Genomic DNA, 20,619 nt, shown 5'->3' on the forward strand with positions numbered 1-20,619 from the left:
ACCACTCTGTGTCCCATTTTCCCATCGTCTGGTTGACTCAGTCCTCTTTTATGGAGTTTACCCAGTTTCACTATGTACTGCTATCTTATTTGCCCACCTGCTGTCTGAAGCACTTTTTTTCTTAGCCAAAGTGTACCCAAGCAATTTTAGCAAGGTGGGAACATACAAATTGCATGCACCAGTTGTCGAAATCATAGAACCAACTGCATGACAGTAACCTCTTTCTCACTGAGCCTGTGAAGACACTCCCCGATTCTTTACTGATTTCAATGAACGGGGCTGATCTTAGCAGTTTCTAAAATGTTTCTTAATTACTCTTTATTTAATCTCTTCATTGGGGCTGAAACCTTTCTGTGAACTGTAAATAACAGATGCTGTTGATGAACCCATTGACACTGTACAAGTGACAAGTCACCTTTTTGTCTTGAATTGATGAACTGTTACACTTACTATGCCAAACCAATGTCTGTTTTTTATGGATCAGAAACAAACCTACAAACTTGCACTTTACAATATTTATGGAACTTGTCTAACAAATGCTGTTGATATTGAACCCAGTTACTCCATTTTCTTTACTTATGCCACACCAATGTCTGTTCATCAAACTTTATTTTTGATGGCACTGAACTGAAAATGTTAATGGATTTTTTTCTGTCAATTTAACTCATTAAAACTTGCATCAAACCACTTTCTGTCTATGCTGTCAAACATGGATTAGTTATGTTCCCAGTGTTTATATTGGATGTCATCACTTTATAATATATCATATATCAGAATTTTCTATTACTATTAAGGCCACTATGAATATTAAAATACACACAACCATGTTTCCTGTATCATACAGCTTTTCTACTGGGAGGTTTACAACTTATTCTGTCAATTTACCCAAGTTTGTCACTAAAGATGTCTGAATGGCACTGATCTCACTTAAATGTTTATGGAACCTTTCTGTGAATAATGCTGTTGATGGAACTTTTCTGTCAACTGTCAACTATATTTAACTCATTAAACTTGTATCAAACAAGTTTTGTCTATGCTGTCAAACATGGAGTATATTCCCAGTTTTGATATCGGACGTCAGGTCACTTTATCTCATATATCAGAATATTCTATTACTGTTAAACCCACTATGAATATTAAAATACGCTAAATCATGTGTCCTGTATCATAGCTACATGTATGACCTTTGCAGCAAAAACAACCGCGTGAGAATCTGTTCGGTATTCAGTGAGATATGATCAATTAAGTGCGCTGACAGCTCATCGCACCGGCCAAACAGATTACACTGAGTGGAGTGGATGACCGGTCCAAGATGGCGACACCAAATCTCGTCAGCGGTAGTAAAGAGTAGCGGTCAATGCGGCGTCTATGTATGTTATGTCTATGGGCCCCCCCTGTGAAATATTTTTTCAGCCAAGTACCCCCTAACCAGCGCAAAGCATTTACTTAAAGCAGAGCGCTGTGACATCAGTGTCTAATTTATTAAACTTTGGAACCATGACTATCCATAAACTTCAACCACGACTCCATCGTTTGAGTTTTGACAGTGATTGACAGGTGATGGCGGGTTTCCTGACATATGTATTAAATTATTTATTAAATAATTGTTTTTAAAGTATTTTGGCATGGATCTACTAAATCTTTTAACCCTAAACTGTTTTTAGGACATTTTTAACTACCTTTATTTATAAGGATTTATCCTGATCACACACACATATTATATATGGTATTGTTTTTTTTTTTTTTTTCAGCAGAATCTAGGTTATCCAGATTAATTTCATGTATTAGTACTAGCATTGATTTTATTTTGATTTTTAAAGAATTAAAATATAAAAAGCGTATTACAAAAATTATTATATTTTGATATGTATCTCACCACAGCAAGCTCATAGCTCTTAATGCATTTCATGTGTGTGTAGGGCAGACTGTCCTGAATCTGGAAATATCATTGCCATGGTGGAGGAATTCTTTGGGGCTGAGCAATTTACAGACATATGTGGCGTGTGCCTTACAGAAATAAATGCCATTTTTTTATTTAGTGATTTAATGACCTTTCTGCGCTCCATATCTGTGACAAAAACTGATCTGACCTAACTTGACCCGAGTTTATGTGTTATAGCCTGTGTGTGCCTATCTGCACTCATGTTTCTCTTCAACTTTTTACTGCATTGCCATGAACAAAGTGAAGGCAAAAAAGGTGTTTCTTTGCCGAAAAAATTGGGATGCAATATGAGCCTTGAATTGGATGCCATGCAAGAATTTGGTAGGATCTAAAAACCGGATTATGAACATTCTTTGCCATAGAGAAACATACAATAGCGTTCGATTATAAACAAAAATGCTACAAAAACGTGAGGTAAGTCGAGCTATATGAAGTTATTATTTTGCTGTCACTTCTTCTGTTTTATAACCCAGAAGGATGTACTTGGTATCAAAGAATAGCTCCGTGTCTCCTCTTTCATCTGACATGCGCGGCATAGGCTATCTATCCGATCACAGGTCCGCAAGTAATTCAAACGAGAGTAATGTGTGTGCAGCATTGGTTTTTGTACATGACGTTATTATTTTGTAGTCACTTCATCTGGTTCCATAAGCCAGAAAGATCAACATACTTGCTATCAATGGATAGCCCTGTGTCTCCTCTTTCATCTGATATGCTTGCCATATCTATGCGTTCACGGGTTCGCGATCATGGGCGGATTATGAACTTTCGGGCCGCTGGGCCAAGATGCATTATGGGCCCCCACTAATTTATGCATATGTCGGGTTTATTTGTTTGTTATTTCCTGTATTCTGATGTGATTTTGGGGATGGCCAATACTTTAATTCAATCAGATTCATAGCCTACATCCTGATTTGCTCTCAGCCTACATCCTGATTTGCTCTCATAGCCTACATCCTGATTTGCTTTCTATGGGACCTATCTTCGGAAAAATTATGAATGAGAAATTGTTCTCTGGTCCCGATCGACTTGTGCCTTTAATTACACATGATGTTTGTCAATTTTAAAGAAATGTTTTCGTAACTATTGAATTACAACAATCAGCACCTTGTCATGCATTTAATTGTTTACAAGCAAGTAGGGAATAAACCGTTTTGAATCAAATGATATCGTTTATTGCCCAAATTCCAAAATTTTTTTATGGACCGCTTTTTATCCAAACAATACGGTTTTATGGACCAAATATAAAATAAATGTTAAATATAGCCTAGATATCTGTAAATATTAGATGATCAGATTTACAGTTCTATGTAATATGTCATGAACCTCATTTTCATGTTTTTGTAATGTTTCATACTATGTCTACTGCTGCCTGAATAGGCTAAATACAACTTTGATTTTTAATTTGTATAGCCTACTACTGAAATACTTTCATGAGTAGCCTACTCATCATCACAGACATCCAAATTATCACATTTAACTTTGGGCCTTGATGCCCTGATTCATGTGGGCATTTGTGTCCCCCACCAAATATGCCTGAAGGCCAAAGTGGCCTTACATGATTTCCCTGCAAAAAAATGATGAAATTCCAAGCCTGGTCTTACCCAGGCTATTTGAGTTTCCACTTAAAGTGACATAACCCAAATATAAAATAAATGTTAAATATAGGATATCAAATAAATTTACAGTTCATGTCATGTTTCATGTTTTTTTTTGTAATGTTTCATGCCTACGTCTCTACTGCTAAATACAACTTTGATAATTTGTATAGACTATGCCCTGATGTAAATGTCTGTGTTGATAGTTTATTTCTGTGTTGATAGTTTTATTTCTAACATTATTCTATCCTTGCATTTCAATGATCGCATAACATTTTGAGGGACTAGTTTGCGTCCAGGCTTAATTGGTTGCACAAAGACCAAGCCAGGATGAGCAGACACGGATTCATCAAGCCAGGTGAAACCGATCCTGGATAAGTGCGCGCTCACGGCTCCGCCACCGATCACAGATTCACTGATTCATCATGGCAAGTAGAGCGGCTTCATTGCTTCTTCTACGGCGTAAAGTAGGTAGCAATAGCCTTTTCACAACAGCAACACCTCTGTTTCGGAGAATATTGCAACTAGTGTCGCGACCACCACGCGCGAGTATAAATGGTTACGTCGCTCCCGTGACATCACATTGTCGCACAACAGGTCGGGAATGGCGAGTATGTAAAATACATAATTAAAAATTAAAAAGCCACAGTGATAAAGCAAAGCATACATTTTACAAACTTTAAATTTAATTAAATATATGTCCTGCAGTTATGCATGCTGTGAATTTCCTAATTTCCTCCTTCAGTGCTTCACATAGGGGGGATTAACACAGTTTAGGGCAGATTAATACAGTTGGGGGGCATACATTTTACAAACTGAAATTGATTAAGAACAAAGTCCCGATGTTAAGGATTTTCCTTAAATACAGATGTCAATGAGAACAACACTTAACATAGTCCTCACTTACACGATTTCTGTTTTGATTTTCTAATCCCGATGTTAAGGATTTTCCTTATTACAGATGTCAATGAGAACAACACTTAACATAGTCCTCACTTACATGATTTCTGTTTTGATTTTCTAATAGGAGTAAGTGTTTGTGACAACACATGTCATAATAAATTTGGTAATATTTGATCGCTGTTTTGGTATAAAGCATCTTTCATGTAATGAATTGGCACTCTAGAAAGTGAAAGTAGGCCTAGCCTACTATGCGCTCTGTGTCTGTAGCTGTCTGTTCACGTGCAATCAATTATAACATTCCTCAAATGGAGAACACATCCATGTTCCCTCGTGTCTCATAGCCACTCTAGGCGTCATGCTCCTGTGTTCGCAAAATTCCTGACAGTTCCTGATCGCTAAACTTTTGTTTTCCTTTCCTCGGTTAGCAGTTGATGTAGAAGCACCTAGCATAATTTGATTTTAGCGGTGACAACCCATTAGGCTTGCTAATTTTGAAGAACATTAGGGTGCTATAATCATTCAATGGCAAGGCAACAAAGGCTAAAAAATTAAATCTAATATACAGTATTTTCTTAATATCTGCTTTATACAGCAGTGAGGGCTTTGAGGGAAGGAATTCAATTTTTGGCATCTTTCCTAATTCTACATCTCCTTTTTGCTGTCCATCTCAGCTGTTGCATCAGCATTCCGACATAAAAGTAGTGAACAAGGGTTTGAGGGGATTTTCAATTCTAACAGCTTTTCTTACTATTTGTCTGCTTTGTGTTTAATGCTTTACGGCAGGATGCCTCTCTCTGTTATGACTTGGATGGATCACCAGGCGAGCTGCAAAGTGATGTTATGTTCAGAGAGGGGGTCACCCATGGGGGACAGGTCACCTACACCCCCCGTCTCATTGCTATGGATCTCAAAGGTGAGGGACATACACGGTGCAATTATCCTGTTGAAAGACAAGCCTTTGCTTAAGCCTCAAATTATTCAGATTCAAATTATAAACAGCAAACTATGACATGCATGTAATATTATGTACTAAGTCTATTTATTTTCTGCCATTTTCCCTTAATTATGTGTTCCCTGTAGAAGATAAGCATCCACAAAGCAGGAGGTTTCTATTATCATTGTACACTGTAGGGATAGGGCCCTATCGTGCACTCAGGCAGGCGCAATTGACTTTGTATACTGGCACTTTTGTCTTTCCTATTATGCATTCAGTGCATATTGGAATTTTTCCTTCACTGGCACACGTCGGTAAATTAGGGAATGCAATTGTGCCCACGGGGGCGGTTCAGCGAAAAAGAGGAGGCGTGTTCCGGCGCAAACGTTCCCTGTTGATATTTTGCCGTTTCAGAAAACAATTCTGCCACAGACCAGGAAAATCCTGGTCTAAAGTCAGTGGCGCAAATTCAGATGCTATTTTAAGGGCACATGCATGGTCACAGGGGCACCTGCAGGAATGAATGCTATGCACATCTACAGACACCCCCAAAAGTAAAGTAGCCTATATAGTACAACATCTACATGCAATATCTTTACAACAACAATGCCTAATTACGACCTATTAATTTGGACAACTTTATACAGCCTTATAAAGGCTAAAGTTACCTTTAGATTTGTTCCAATTTACCTTTGTGTATGGCTTTAAACATTGTGTGTGCTTTAACATCAGCCTTTATTCCAGCATTATTCCAGCTGCGCTAAGGTTTTGACAAGCACCACAATTTTGCCTACCTTGTTGTTGCCCATCTGAAATAACTCCAAGCTTTGCTTTGTTCCCTCCATCCCTTCGTTGTGTTCAAAAAACGTTTTATATCCATGATGGCCTTGAAGTCTTGAGTTAGTGAATTAGCTTAAATCAGTTTATCATGTGCTGATAACCAGCAACCATAGATAGTAAAAGAAAGCAGCAAGTAGCCTTGGCTACAATTTGTCCATGCATTGTTATTCTTTCTCCCCTGCTCAAACAAAAGTTGTGCGTGCATTAAGTTGATGCTATACTTTTTACATTACCAAGTTTTATCTGGTATGCGCTATGACATCAGTATTACACACATCAGCCAAATATCCCCAAACTAGCCTACCAATAGTTTTTCCTGATCTGAGCCGAAAGCCTATTTCCAAAGAAAACTACTGCTTCTTAGGTTATAGCTAAACTTTGTTATGATCAGAACTCGGCTCATCTTCCGATGCTCAGCTATAAAGTAGCCTACATAGTAGCAAAAGCCTCTTAATTTTGTCAACTTTATGCAGTGCTAAAAAGGCTCAATTTACCTTTAGTTTTAGTTTACCCTTGTATGACTTAAGTTTAAACTAGTGCTGTCAAACGATTACAATTTTTAATCATGAGTAATTGCTGAATTCCTATAGTTAATCACAATTAATCACATATTTTATCGCATGATTAAAATTCTATTATTTTGCATTTCTGAACTTTCCAGGAGTCCATGTTAACAATATAAAGCAATTATTGTGTATCTTGATTAGGATTCAAATGAAAGCAAAGCAAGTTACTTCATTAACTTAACTTTAAGACGTAGGTCTATTTGATTATTTCAAATCAAATTTCAAAAGATGTGCAGCAGACCTGAGGCAACACAATATATTCTTCAGAAATATAGCTAATAAAGGGCATAACAAACATAAAATACTATATTCATTATCTTTGAGTTCAGTTGAAAATAAGGAACTTTTCGACATGAGTGCACTGCCATTTTATAGGCCTACAGTCTATGGTGCACTGTCACTTGCCACACACATCAGCGCCAAAGTTTTTAACACGCAAACACTGGATGAACAATAGATTTTATGGAGCGGCGTCGACCAAATATAACTGAATCGTGATTTACACGGCGGCAAAGTGCGATGCTGGTGTGCAGAGTTGTATTGAAAAGAATAGAATCTAATGTACAGTAAATGAATGTCGAAAGCAGAGTTCATCGCACCGGCATCGGTGTCCACAGCAATTTAAAACACTATTCAGCTGACCGGGAGTTCAGAACTGCGTTAGTGTTTATTGTATGAATCTACTCTTTGGCCGGCTCGTAAGCCCAAACAAGTGTGTGCAGCATGCCTTTACGTAGCCTACTAAAGGCGCATCATCATAAAGATAGGTTACATTTAATCTGCATCACGCCCCATTTTAGCGGAAAACAAGTTAACATATCATTGATTCTAATGGGAAAGACAGATAGCCTAATCACACCTTGACGTTACATCTAGTTATAAATTTACAGGCCATTCAATAATTTTACTAACACGGCAGTTATAAAGAATTATGTGTATGTAACTTACTCATGTCGAAACGATGTAGGCTACATTACAACCGATTCAGCACGTACTAGCTACCATATCCCATGTAAAACGGTTAGCTTGCTAGCTAGCTAACTGTGGAACTTCAGTATAACAGGCATAGCCAATTATCTCACCTAGTTGTAGGAAAAAGGCTATGTTCATATTACAAGTGATAGATTGAATGTGTGACTTATGTTTAGTTGATGTTATGACATGTAAAGTTAAGCTTGCCGAACTTAGTTATAGTCAGCCACGGGCAGTTTGACTGTACATTCGTTACACTCCTGTTAGGCTAAACTGGAAAGAGCAAAAAATAGGAACATAATGGTCACATTAATCCCATAAACACACAGATAACTCTTACACCAACCTTATTTTGTGCCTTTTATTCACGTTTGTTTCAAGATTTAGTAAGTATAACCCCTTTTCGCTCCCCACTTCTATGCAGCATAGGTTTCCATTATTCAAACAGCTCCCTTTCCCCTAAAAGGGGGCGTGTACATGCAGCAGGGTCTAGCTAGATCCAGTGTGGTGTTGTAGTTGTTCTAACGTTACTAGTTGTTGCAACAGCTTGTGAAAAAACTACAAAGTTTGTTACACCAAAAAAACGTTAATCTTGCGATAAAAAAATTGACGCCGTTAAAATAGGTTTACGTTAACGCCGTTAATAACGCGTTTAACTGACAGCACAACATGCAAATTTAGCCTACCTTCTTGCTCATCTGAAATAACTCCTCCAGCTTTGCTACTTTCTTATTTTCTGTTTTTGCTGTTTGCAAAAAAGTTTTATATCCACGATGGCCTTGGAGTCTTGGGTTAGTGAATTAGTTAACCCAGCAACAAGTAAGCACTCCGTGTGTTGCCAAACCGACTTCACGTTCCAATGCGTAATTCAGCTGCATAAAACTGAACAAATAAATGTGCTTATTTTAGAGAATGTGGGCTACAGTGCAGTGATAGGTTGGGAAGTTGTGGTGGGCCAACTTGGAGTGAATACACACACACGCAGGGCAAATGCTCTCTTTGCTCGTAGCTGCCTGATAGCACGCACACTGCTACAGTGGGCAGTGCTTCGACTTGGCCAGCTTCACTCGCGGTCCGCGCGTGGGATCACGCGACTTTAATTTGTATTTTTCCAGTGACGCTGCAACGACGCTGCAACAACCCCAAACAACGGTAGGTGTCTCAAGTGAGCAGGGTGTCGTAAAAGAAATGGAGCCTGGAAAACCCTACACAGACTTCACTACAGACTTTAGCAGACTAGTGTTAATTTCGTCAGACGAGAGGAAATATGTTCGTCAACGACCTTTTTTTTCATGACTAAGGCGAGGCGATGGCCGAGGCGGCAGTAATGTCCTGAAACACTGACTAAGACTATCTTAAGATGAATTATTGTTGTGAAAAAGCCGAGACTAAAATGTTTTGCATGAAATAAGAACTAAGATAAAATCTCTCTTCATTTTCGTCTACAAAATGAGAAGACAGAATATCTAGCTGTTACGTTTTCTAAAAAATATTCGAATGAGTTCATACACAACAGCTTTCCTGTAGGCTAGTCTACGTGCTGTTGCTGCAACCCTGTGGCTGCAACACGAAACTACATGGAACAAGAACACTGGAGATTTTGCCAGAGTTACCAACTAACTACCTAAGCTTTATGCCACAATGCTACATACCCAGAAGTTGAAGCTTCTCTCATACAAATTAACATCCACCAGAATGTCCATCTGAAAATGTTCATCATGTAATGTCAACTATTTAACTAGTTAGACTGATGATGCAAAGTTTGCTAGCAAGTAAGCTAATATGGAAAGTTAAGCTAGCAAGTTAGCTATGGCTAAGATGGAGAGTCTGTTTGGGGAATGTGTTGTGTTTGAAGCATATCGCCATCTAGGCGGAGTAAAACATTAATACTTTGGTCTCGACAGTGTTTCTCAATTTTTTTCAGTTTCAGGACCTTAACTAACCCTAGCTAAAAAAAAAAAAAAAAAAGATTAGACCTACTTCAACAGTAGCCTATAATTAGTCTACACTATAGGCCTACTCACTGAACCACCTTGCTTATTGTCTTTGCACTTTGCTTATTGTGTGGATTCATACTGTATGATTTAAACTGGCATATCTTACATAGACAGTGTTGCAGAACTGTTTTTACATACAAGTTGGTTCAATATTGCAAACAACTCATCTATATTATATTTTACCACGTCTGCTCCACGGACCACTGGAGATAGCTTATGGACCACCAGATTCCCGGACCACACTTTGAGAAACACTGGTCTCACCGAATATGACAGTGGTCCAGTCAAATCTTTTACTGTCTATGGTCAAATCCCAGCCGAGCTATAACTGAAGGGTTCAGATGCAAAAGCCTCTAAATGCCACCTATGTCAAAAATGAGATAAAGATGGTGAGGGATGCTCTCCACACATAGTATCGCTAATCAAATAATTAACTTCTAAAACCCACTAAATACCACTCCTTTCCTGGTCTGAAATATCGATTTATAGGCAAAACCTATAGGAGACTGAATTTAAATGCTCATTTAAAAGAAAAGTGGTCAGACGGAGTTTAGAACTGAACTCTTCAACTGTAGCTCGACTTACCTGTGCATGTAAACATACTGACTGACAAAAATCAGAATGAGTAATTATAACAGGCGAGTAGCCCTGTGGACACACAATATTGCTGGAAAAATTGAGATGTGTGAAACACTATTTGACTCAAATGGTAATCAGAAATAATTTGTTATAAAAAAAGACTAAAATGTGTTGACTAAAACTGACTAAGACTAAGATACCTTTAGTTTTCTTATGACTACAACTAGACTAAAATGACGAGACTTTTAGTTGACTAAAACTTGACTAACAAAATTATATTTGAATGACTAAATATGACAAAAGACTAAAAAGGACATTTCGTCACAAGACTAAGACTAAATTAAAAATAGGTGACAAAATTAACACTATAGCAGACTTCGTTTAGAAATAATTTAACAGCCAGAAATATGCCTGCCCTGCCCTAATAAAGAAATATTTGGTTAACTTGAGTGAATCCGTTTGCAGCCCGTAAAAAAGCATGGGACAAATTAAACATTCTGGTTTTCTCCGAGTGCAACGATGATAGACAGACATCATTTGGACAAAATATAGAGCATATTAACCTCCGTTGCTCAGCCAAATGCCTTCCTGTTACGTCCTGGGGCAGCCGTGGCCTACTGGTTAGCACTTCGGACCTGTAACGGAGGGTTGCGGTTCGAACCCGACCAGTACCGGTGAAGTGCTTGAGCAAGGCACCTAACTCCTCACTGCTCCCGATGTTGATGCAGGCAGCTCACTCGCCCGGGATTAGTGTGTGCTTCACCTCACTGTGTGTTCACTGTGTGCTGAGTGTGTTTCACTAATTCACAGATTGGGATAAAATGCAGAGACCAAATTTCCCTCCCGGGATCAAAAGAGTATATATACTTATATTTATACTTATACTGTTATCACGAAGTTACAGGCGATAAACGATTTTTGATGGTCACAAGTTTACTTCATTAGCGGTTTATTTTTTTGATTATTAAAGATAATTCAAACCTTTAAATGTTTTTCATTTAAAGGTTTGACTTTGTGCTTATTCAGTAGAGCAGTTAGTGCTCTTCCCAATCCCAGACGTTCACATTGCATGTTTGTTTGTAATGGATGCAACCGCGAGATAGGCTACGCGTTTGATGGCAATGAGTTGTTAACAGACATGAACCAAGACATATAGCCCATGGGCGTAGATTTAGGGTGGGACGCTAAGGACTAGTCCCAATCAATATTTTAAGATGACAAAATTGTCCCCACCAATATTTTAGCGAACTTATTTGTGCTGCTGATCATTCCGACAGCCAGCACAACAGGAAACGTCGTCATATGATTTGCTGAAAAACAGAGGGGGACTGGGAAGGGTTATCTGACATGCACGCTACAATAGGCCTACACGCACGGAGAGTGTCAAACTGTAGCCTACTTGTAGTCAAGCGAGCGGGTGTGTCAACGACAACGGTAAGTTAGGGCTGTCTGCCAATACATAGCCTATCCCAAAAAAGACCAGAATAAAACATTGTGATATTCCCTTTGCCCTTCAGCATGTACATGTTTGCCCCTTTTGTGGTTTGTACAGCTATGCTACCCAAATATACAAAGCTTTTTCATTGCAGTCTAGGCAAAATAATTAGCCATACAAACTGGCAACTGGTGACCAGGCTTTCAAATGCGGATTTTACTGTGTAAAATAGCATTAGCTTTTAGGATATTACCCAGGATATTATCACAGCTAACCTAGCTTCTGTAATCTTTCAACCAAAGTTAGGAGTCATGTTGAATAAGGGTGTGCTGCACGGACAGTCACATAGGCTATAAGTCACCATCACTGACTGTTTGGCTACCAATCTTGCAGTCGCAATAAACAATGGATCCGAGACATTTTCCTGTTCTATATTCTATCCTATATTCTGTTTATGTAGGCTAATGTATTTGTGAATGTAGCCTGCACAATGCAAAGAAATAAAAGATAAACTGGTGCATTTCAGTGACAGGCACTCAATTAGATTTACACACCAAATGTGATGATATAGACAAGTGTAGCCTAATAATTTAAATATCAATATGATGTAATCAAATTACTAAATATGTTTAGCTATTAGTAATTATGCAGATCATAAAATACTATAAATATTTATCAATATACATTTATAGTTTATATGAATTCCAAAATATGAAAAGAAACCTATGACAACCATCACTTTCTATGTGTGTGTGTGTGTGGAAGGTCAATCAAATTCTATGATTGCCACTGATGTGAATGATCTCACAAATCACACAAACCAAATCAAATTTTAAAAAATTGCAATAGTATCGAAATCGAGATTCTTCACTTGCTATAAGTATTAAAACGATAATGTTGGTATCGTGACAACAGGAGTTGTGGATGTGTCCCCACCAAAGCTGAGACCAAACCTACGCCCTTGATATAGCCCAGCAGCAATCTAGGGACTGTTACGTTATTTATTGAAGGGGCCACCAGAGGAATTTTGAGTGCTTCAGTCAAAAGTTGCATGACCCTCCCTTGCCTGCTAGAAATTGTTCAATGACCCTCCGACAGAATTGTTAAAAGACATGACCCTCACCTGCCAATTGTCGCTGTCTTCCGCCAGCTGCTTTTAGCGCCACAGCCACACACTGTGATAAGCGTTCTTAAATCAATCTTTCCTGTGAGCGTGCATGCTACCAGTCCTTCCTTTTCAAATGTGTTGCGCCTGTTTGCACAATTTCACAAATAATCATATGTGAATAATAATATGACAAATAATCCCTGTGCACGGGGACCGAAACAATGCATGCCAACTTTTTCCGTGTTTATCACATATTTTAACTTTCCCCCGCTGTCTTGCCGTTTTAATGTTTTCCCGTAGAATATCCCATATTTTAATAGCCTACTCTCATAACAGCCCTGCCATCGGGCCTGTCTCTGTGTTGCCCTGTTGCTACCCCTTGCCCTTCCAACGAAACAGATGTCTTCAAATCATCGTTTTCCTTGCTTGAAGGCGAACTTAGAGTGATGTTAACCTATTTAAGTAAGTTTAACGGCGTGATTGTCGTGAGGGCACGATTCATTGGCGCTTGCATGTTCGGCCTTATGTCTACGTGCGCACCTGAGGCTACTCAGCTACTAGAGAAAGAATTTCCCCTGTTTGTATGTTCACTCCAAGTTGGCCTACCATAACTTACCAACTCTGCACTGTTGACCCTAACTGGCTATTTATATTTTTTTGTGAAATAAGCAAATGTATTTGTTCAACTTTATGAAGCAGAATTACACACTAGCCTAGGCTACTTGGAACATAACACATTTGACAAAGGACAGATGACAAAATATTAACTTTCAGTGTTTTACAATGTCTTTGTCATGGGGAAGTTTTTTTCCCCATGCATTTATTCTAGGCTACTGTCAGTGACTGCCGTGAGAGAAGCGGGTTCTGTGTTTCGTTCATTACATTACATTACATTACATTTAGCAGACACTTTTTGACCAAAGTGACTTACATATGTCAGCTATATTACAAGGGATCACATTGTCCCCAGAGCAACTTGGGGTTAAGTGCCTTGCTCAAAGGGGCTGCTTGGTGGAAGCCGGGAATTGAACCGACAACTTTCAGGCTACTGCACGCTAGCCCAGTTCCTTAACCACTACACTACCACCGTTCATGTCAGTGACTGATGCGAGAGAAGCGGGGTCTGTGTTGTGTTGCGTTCATTTATTTTCAATTGGGCATGCCATGCCGTGTCGTCCACAGCTCTTCAGTTCTGACAAAGCCGAAATTACTCCTTTTGAAAAAATGAGTGCGCGAGTTTGTATGGTTATATTGCTTGACGGGGGGATCCCAAGCTTTCAGCCATAAGGCTACAGTACTTTGAGAACATTTCCTAATTCACCCGACACTAATATTCAAAATGTTGAAAACTATTTCGGCATAGCCTATAAGCAGTTTAATTAAATGTAATGTTAGTTGTAAACAAACGGGCTACTTGGTGAGGCTTGGCCTATTAACTGACCACCCGATTCACGTTGACTGGGGGCAGGGGGGGCCATCAGACATTTGTGCCCAGTTAATCCGGCCCTGCCCCCAACAAATCACACCTTCCCACCAGCTGTGACAGCTTAAAAGAAGTCGAGAGGACTCCTAACTCACAGACCTATTCACAAACCGGTTTTGTGGCATTTAGCCTGTTTTGAAATCCTATCGCGGCTACAGGAGCTTCCAATTGTGAGGAAGCAATTTTGCATTGTAGGCATAACTAACATGCAATAACGCCACCAACAACAACCAAAACTAGGCTACTCATTGTCAACATGTAAATTAAATGTAACATTATTGTGAATCAAATGTTCGAATAAAATGTTCTCTTTTGCAAACGTAGGCATAGGCATAGTAACAGATTAATTTAATAATGTTACAAAGATACTACATCAATCCATTATGTTTCATTAGGCTACTAGGCTATTTGTTTTGTTTTTACTCTTGATTCATTTAGGCTAGGCCTTTTTATTCAGTTATTCATCATATTCTGTCCTTGTGTAGCGCACGCATTCTCAGACCTGTCACCTGCCACTCATCCTAAGGGAGGTGTTTGGAATCATTCCCGCGTTACAATCATCAGCCAATCAAGGTGGTCACTTCAGTCAAGCTCGTGCATGAGTAATAACGTCATCCATAGCAGCGAAGACTCACTCACTCTTAGTCAAAGATTCTAGGCTCAGCTCAGAATCTGTTCAGGAAGTTGTCATTTTCCCTTAGTAAGAGTAGGCTAGGTCTGAAAGGCTTTGTGAATAACTTAATAAGAGAAACTCCTAGCTAAAATCTTTTATTGCTATTTAGGAGTAGCCTACTCCTAGTGGTAAGATAAAAGGCTTTGTGAATATGGCCCTGTGTCTAACCCAATGCATAGCCCATTTAAACAAAATAATGGTCGAATATTAGGCTACTGATGATCATTGTTATTTAAGAACATGCAGTCTTGGCGTAGGGCACCAAAACATTTTGCTCGTAAAAATCATCATACCGCACATTGTAGGGTCTGTTATTTAACCTACTTACTAGGCTCGCCAAACCACAGGCCTTTATTTTTGGGCAAGCCTGCATTCGAGGCAGGCCTTCTGTTGAAGAATTTTATATAAAGCCTGCGCTAACAGTAATCCTCCTGCCCCGATACCACAGCTGTGGATAGTGTGGAATGTTCAAGTAATAACACAATCAATGTGTGTCTCAATTGTCCCCGCTGACCACCTCACACATTTCTCTAGATTTTGCAGCGACCTTACATGACACAATGCCTTAAAATGCCAGTTTTAGGACACAGAATAATGTTTGTAATGATACCAGTTAGGCCCTCGTTCAACAGTAGCGTAAGTGTAATGAGCTATTCATTGTCGAAGGTGCATGGTGAAGTGAAATTCTTACTTTGGAAAACAAACATTTGCCGATATCATTGGATAGGGGATAGGCCTACTTCTTTATTTTACGTAGCCTACAATGGCCAGTTCAGACAAAGCCGAAATTACTCATTTTGAAACATTTGTATGGTTATATTGCTTGACTTAAATCCCAGAGATTAGGCTACCGCACCCCACAGTGATGGGCCTAGCGGTCTTACGTGTTCAGTTAGTGCTGGGCGATATACCGGTTCACACCGTATACCGGTGTATATTTTCGTTATGATATGAATTTTTAATATACCGCCATACCGGTGTATTTGATTACACAACATTTGGAACGCTGCGCCACACAACAGTGTTTCAGACGGGACTTTTTTCACACGCACGCATGGTGCCACTGCGAGGCGTAGTGAGGGTAAACACAAAACCCCTTTTTTCCCTGAAGTATGACCCTTACGGCTTAATTCTCAGGTAAGGGGTTTATTTAAGGGTGTTGCACAGAATACCTTAAATTGTTTCTTTAGTTAAGGAAAAACGTTAAGGGATACTGCATCGAAAGGGATTTACCGTCACGAAAATTCTATTGAGATTGTTCAACAGCTGTAACTAGCTGGCTAGTAGGTGATGTAGTTAGCAACCCACCGAACACAGTGAAGTTTAATGTTCTTATCATTCATCTCACCTTAAGAATATTCGCTGAAATTATCCAGGTAGCAAGTAAAGCATGTTATAGACATGCACTGAGCAATACTAGCTGGCTAGTTAGAAATGATCCTGACTGTCATCAGTGCACCAAAACAAACTTTTTTGTTAATGTTTAGCCTAGCGAACCGAACCGAAGCTCATGGCAGGCTAACAAGACATCCACATCCACATGAAGTTAACGTTAGCCAACCACTAACGTCATGTAAACCACACAATAACAATAAGGCATGTTTGTGATAGGCCTATTTGACAGAGTAAGCATATTAGCAGAGAAGTTTTATTTTAAATTGTAGAATTTTCAAAAAAGTATAATTATTGCAAGTTGCACTACTTTTTGTATTGGTTTTATACAAGATGTTTGTGAAATCTGCACAGTAAAAGTTCTTTATTTTGACTGCAATTGTCTTTGCATTCTGATTAGATTCTTCATTAGAATCATGAGTGGCTCTTTGTAAACAGCATCATTTTCTGGGGCCATGCAAAACTGCATTACCACTAGTGTGGACTTATTCTACATCATGACAGTAAAATAGACCATCCTTAGTCAATCTACTGCAGCAATTCCTCTCTCAACCTGTAGAAAATGCTGTGAACATCTGATTATGCATGGAGAGAAAAATACCTTCATATACTGTGAAACTGTAAGAATTCTGAAAATACCGTGATATACATTTTTGGTCATACCGCCCAGCACTACGTTCAGTGTGGGGTATAAACAAACTGAGAATTTAGCGGTGTCACGTCTGCCTGTCACAGATGTGGGGAGCTGAAGCTTGGGATACAGTTACTACAGTAACAGTATTTTATTTTACTTCTTATGGAATATTTTTTTTCACTTTTATAAAGGCTTTGTTTGAATGCTGTTGGAACAAATAGTAGTTGATTATAAAGGCAACTTTCTGTTGCAATATTTTGTGTGTTCTGGACTGCAGGTAACTTGTTAAGCCAGTGGTTCTCAAACTTTTCTTTCATTCCCCACTTTGATCAAGGGGCATTGACTGATGATAGTGGAGATAGCGTGTTATCGAGGCCTTTGCAAGTCAGCATCTCCGGCGGTAGTCTACCCTATTAAAAATATCGTTTTCGATGTCCCAAGCGGAGAGCCATACTTTATTGTTTTAACAATCTCTATGCTACTCACCAAAATGTAGGCATGGGAACATGATGAAGTATCCAACTGTCGTGTGTTAAATTATTGTGATTACGAGCCAGTGGTTTTCAAACATTATGCGTGACTCGGACATCTAACGAAATGCAATACGTTTGTATGTAGGCAATTTATATTCACAATACTTAGGCCTACTAAAATAAATAGTATTTTATTTGTATTGGTTGTTTAGAGTAAAAAGAAATCGGTCGGTCTTAACACAAGTTTACAACCGGCAAGTCGGTCGGACTAAAAGAGGAAAAAATAAATATTTGGGTCGGTTCTAAATATTTTTAAGGATGGCCTGGCAGTGTTTTTTTGCGCGTCTGCAGAAGTAAGCCAAATATGAATGTAATTCTGCGGCATAAAGCAGATGTATTTGTTTATTGTACAGAAAAATAAAAATGACATGTCAAGCAGTCAATTGACTACATTGCAGTCAAGAAGTAGGGCAAATTAATTTCTGAAACCAAAGCGTGGGTCATAGTTGTCTAAGCCTCTATTAAGTAGCCTGTAAGCCAGATAAAAATCGGCAACAACATTGTTTTCTGCAGAAGCCTACCCAAGGCTACAGATTAATTCTGAACAGTTATTTCTCTACTGGCTCAATTATCACACAAGACTGACAATAATGTAGACAGCAAATTTCGATTTCGATTTTCGTTACCACCCTGTAGTCAAGCCTTAAGCCATACCCAAGTAGCCTAAATCGAGGTAATGTTTAATTATGCATGATTTATTTTGTTATTGAGTTCGTAGGCTGGGATTACTCTCGGCAACAATTATGTTTATTGGTAGCCTCCTTATTTTTCAGAAGGGGCGGCAGGCAGAGCGATGTACAGTGGCACAGTGACGCACAGTGGCTGAAAGTGGTACTAAAGCTTTACGCAGCTTCACGCCTCGTAATGGGCGACTGAAGTGGTCATTTGAAAGCGATGCCCACTGTATGCACACCTGCAGGTGCCACTGAAGGCCTGAGATTGGAGAACCTGGTGTTTCTCCTCAGCTGCCCACTGTAATGGCAAGCAGGTTTATTCTGGTAGTGGTTGCAGTAATGCTGATGTTACGCACAACTGGTGTATAGAATCATTGGCAGCAAGACTAGCCAAGTAAATAGCAGCACATATCTTTATTTTGGGCTTTTCCCAAATCACGGAAGTAACAGCAGGAGCGGAAGCAGCAGAGAGTAGAAGCCATTAGAAGTGTTAATTAAATAAACTCCTGGTTTATTTAGTTAGTAATTTGGTCGAGGAGTAATTAGTTTACTCCTCGACCAATGTTCGACCAAGGGGAAAAAAAGCTTCTGGGGGTGTGTTTGGCTTGCGGTCATCGTGCAAATGACCCTAGGGTGAAATTCACTCCGAACCATTGCTTTAAGCTCTAAAAGCTTTATCTCTTTTTGTCTCTTGCTTCTTCAGCTGTCAGCAGCACAGGCTGAAGCCTGAAAATATTGTTAACAAAGTAGCCTAACCAAGCTTATCATAGTCTAGGCCAGGGCTTCCCAAACTTTCCCATGACATGACCCCCCAAATACCACAAAGTTCTGGCCATGGCCCTCCTTTTGCAAGATGTCTTAACCCATCGACAATTCCAAAAATAAATTAAACTCCTCTTCTATCTGTTTAGCCACAAACACTTCGCAATGGAGCATACAGTGTGTGAAAATTCCATTTGGAGCTTTCTGCTTGATGAGAGCTGTCGGTCCACTTATTCTCAGTCATAGCCACAGCCCCGTCTGAAAACACTCTCACACAACAAGACCAGTCAAGTCCATCTGCCTCAATATACTCATCAAAAAATATTTCTCCCTTTGGCTTTCAAGAAGGTGTGCATTTTGGCAGAGCTAGCTAGTTAGCTAAATAGCAGTAACATTTGCAGGTGTCATGGACAGTTTATGTGATGATTAATGTGTTTGAATACTAGCCAATCAAAAAGATTATCACAGAAAATATATATTTTTTTAATTTATTTTTTGCTTTTATTTTTCCTTCCAACTTGCTGAGGCCCCCACTTTGAAAATCATTGGTCTAGGCTACTGGTTGGACTGTTAAGTTTTCCCACATGTGCCCTTTTCATGCTACTTTTACACATGGCCGGCTATTTTCATAAACAGACATTTCAACCTCTCCGTTTTCAAAAATAACATTGTGCACACCTGTCAGCTTTCAGAAAAGTTTTCCTTTACACTAACCTGGGTATATGCCTTCAAGAGCATGCCAAACCTGTACGTGGCAGTGTAACGAGAAGCTCAAGCCCATATTAGCCAATCAGAATCCCGAAAATATCAACAACAGCAACGAATCACTTCCTCTTTCTCTTTTGAACTGACTAAAAATCTCCGCCTTGTTACATAAATCTCCGTTTGTACCTCTTTAGACGCAAACGAACAAACAGAGTTTTCCCAAAAAACGATCAGCCTGGAGTTTTAATTACTTTTTTTACTACTTTTGCCTTTGTTTTTGCTTACTAATTATTCTTTATTTTTAAATGATTTTACCTTGTGTTTTATGTTTTCTTTTTATTATGATCTTTACCTTTTAACTATTTTTTGACTATATTGCCTTTCTATGCTTTTATTTGTTATTATTGTTTGGTTTTGTTTATGTAAAGCACATTGAATTACCTCTGTGTATGAAATGCGCTATATAAATAAACTTGACTTGACTTGACTTGCCCTGCATGTCGATATTGACAAGCAGCTGTAACGTTAACCCAACCGTATTCTAACATTAGCTTAGCGGCTTCTTACGTGCTTGTGCATAACTTAATTGAAGAGTTTGGTCTCCACAATTGACTACGTTGTTATAAGGACTTAGCAGAGTCAACTTGAACGCAACAGTTTTGAACAAATTTGCGCAGCTTGCTAATGATGCTAACCAGATTTTATAGTAGTTTACCAAGTTGTCTGTAACAGCCCTTGCACGAAATCATGAATGTTTGGATTTGTGAAATCATTATTTATTATTATTTACACAGACATGAACAAAAAACACTTATTAAAATTAAATGGACTTGTTTCGTGCAAACCCATAGCCACAGGTTTATAAAATAAAGCACCTTGTCGTGCAGTC

The 20,619-nt window shown here is 38.9% G+C and overlaps 1 protein-coding gene across 1 annotated transcript in view; it reads left to right on the forward strand.

Moving 5' to 3' along the window:
* The window catches only part of msto1 (misato mitochondrial distribution and morphology regulator 1), a 71,647-nt gene that overhangs the window by 4,061 nt on the left and 46,967 nt on the right, over positions 1–20,619 (forward strand). Inside the window, exon 2 of the mRNA XM_048229907.1 lies at positions 5,227–5,356. Coding sequence (XP_048085864.1) covers positions 5,227–5,356 — 130 coding nt within the window. The remainder of the gene's footprint in view (positions 1–5,226; positions 5,357–20,619) is intronic.

Source organism: Alosa alosa, chromosome 20 (assembly GCF_017589495.1).
Source record: "Alosa alosa isolate M-15738 ecotype Scorff River chromosome 20, AALO_Geno_1.1, whole genome shotgun sequence".
Taxonomy (NCBI): Eukaryota; Metazoa; Chordata; class Actinopteri; order Clupeiformes; family Clupeidae; genus Alosa; species Alosa alosa.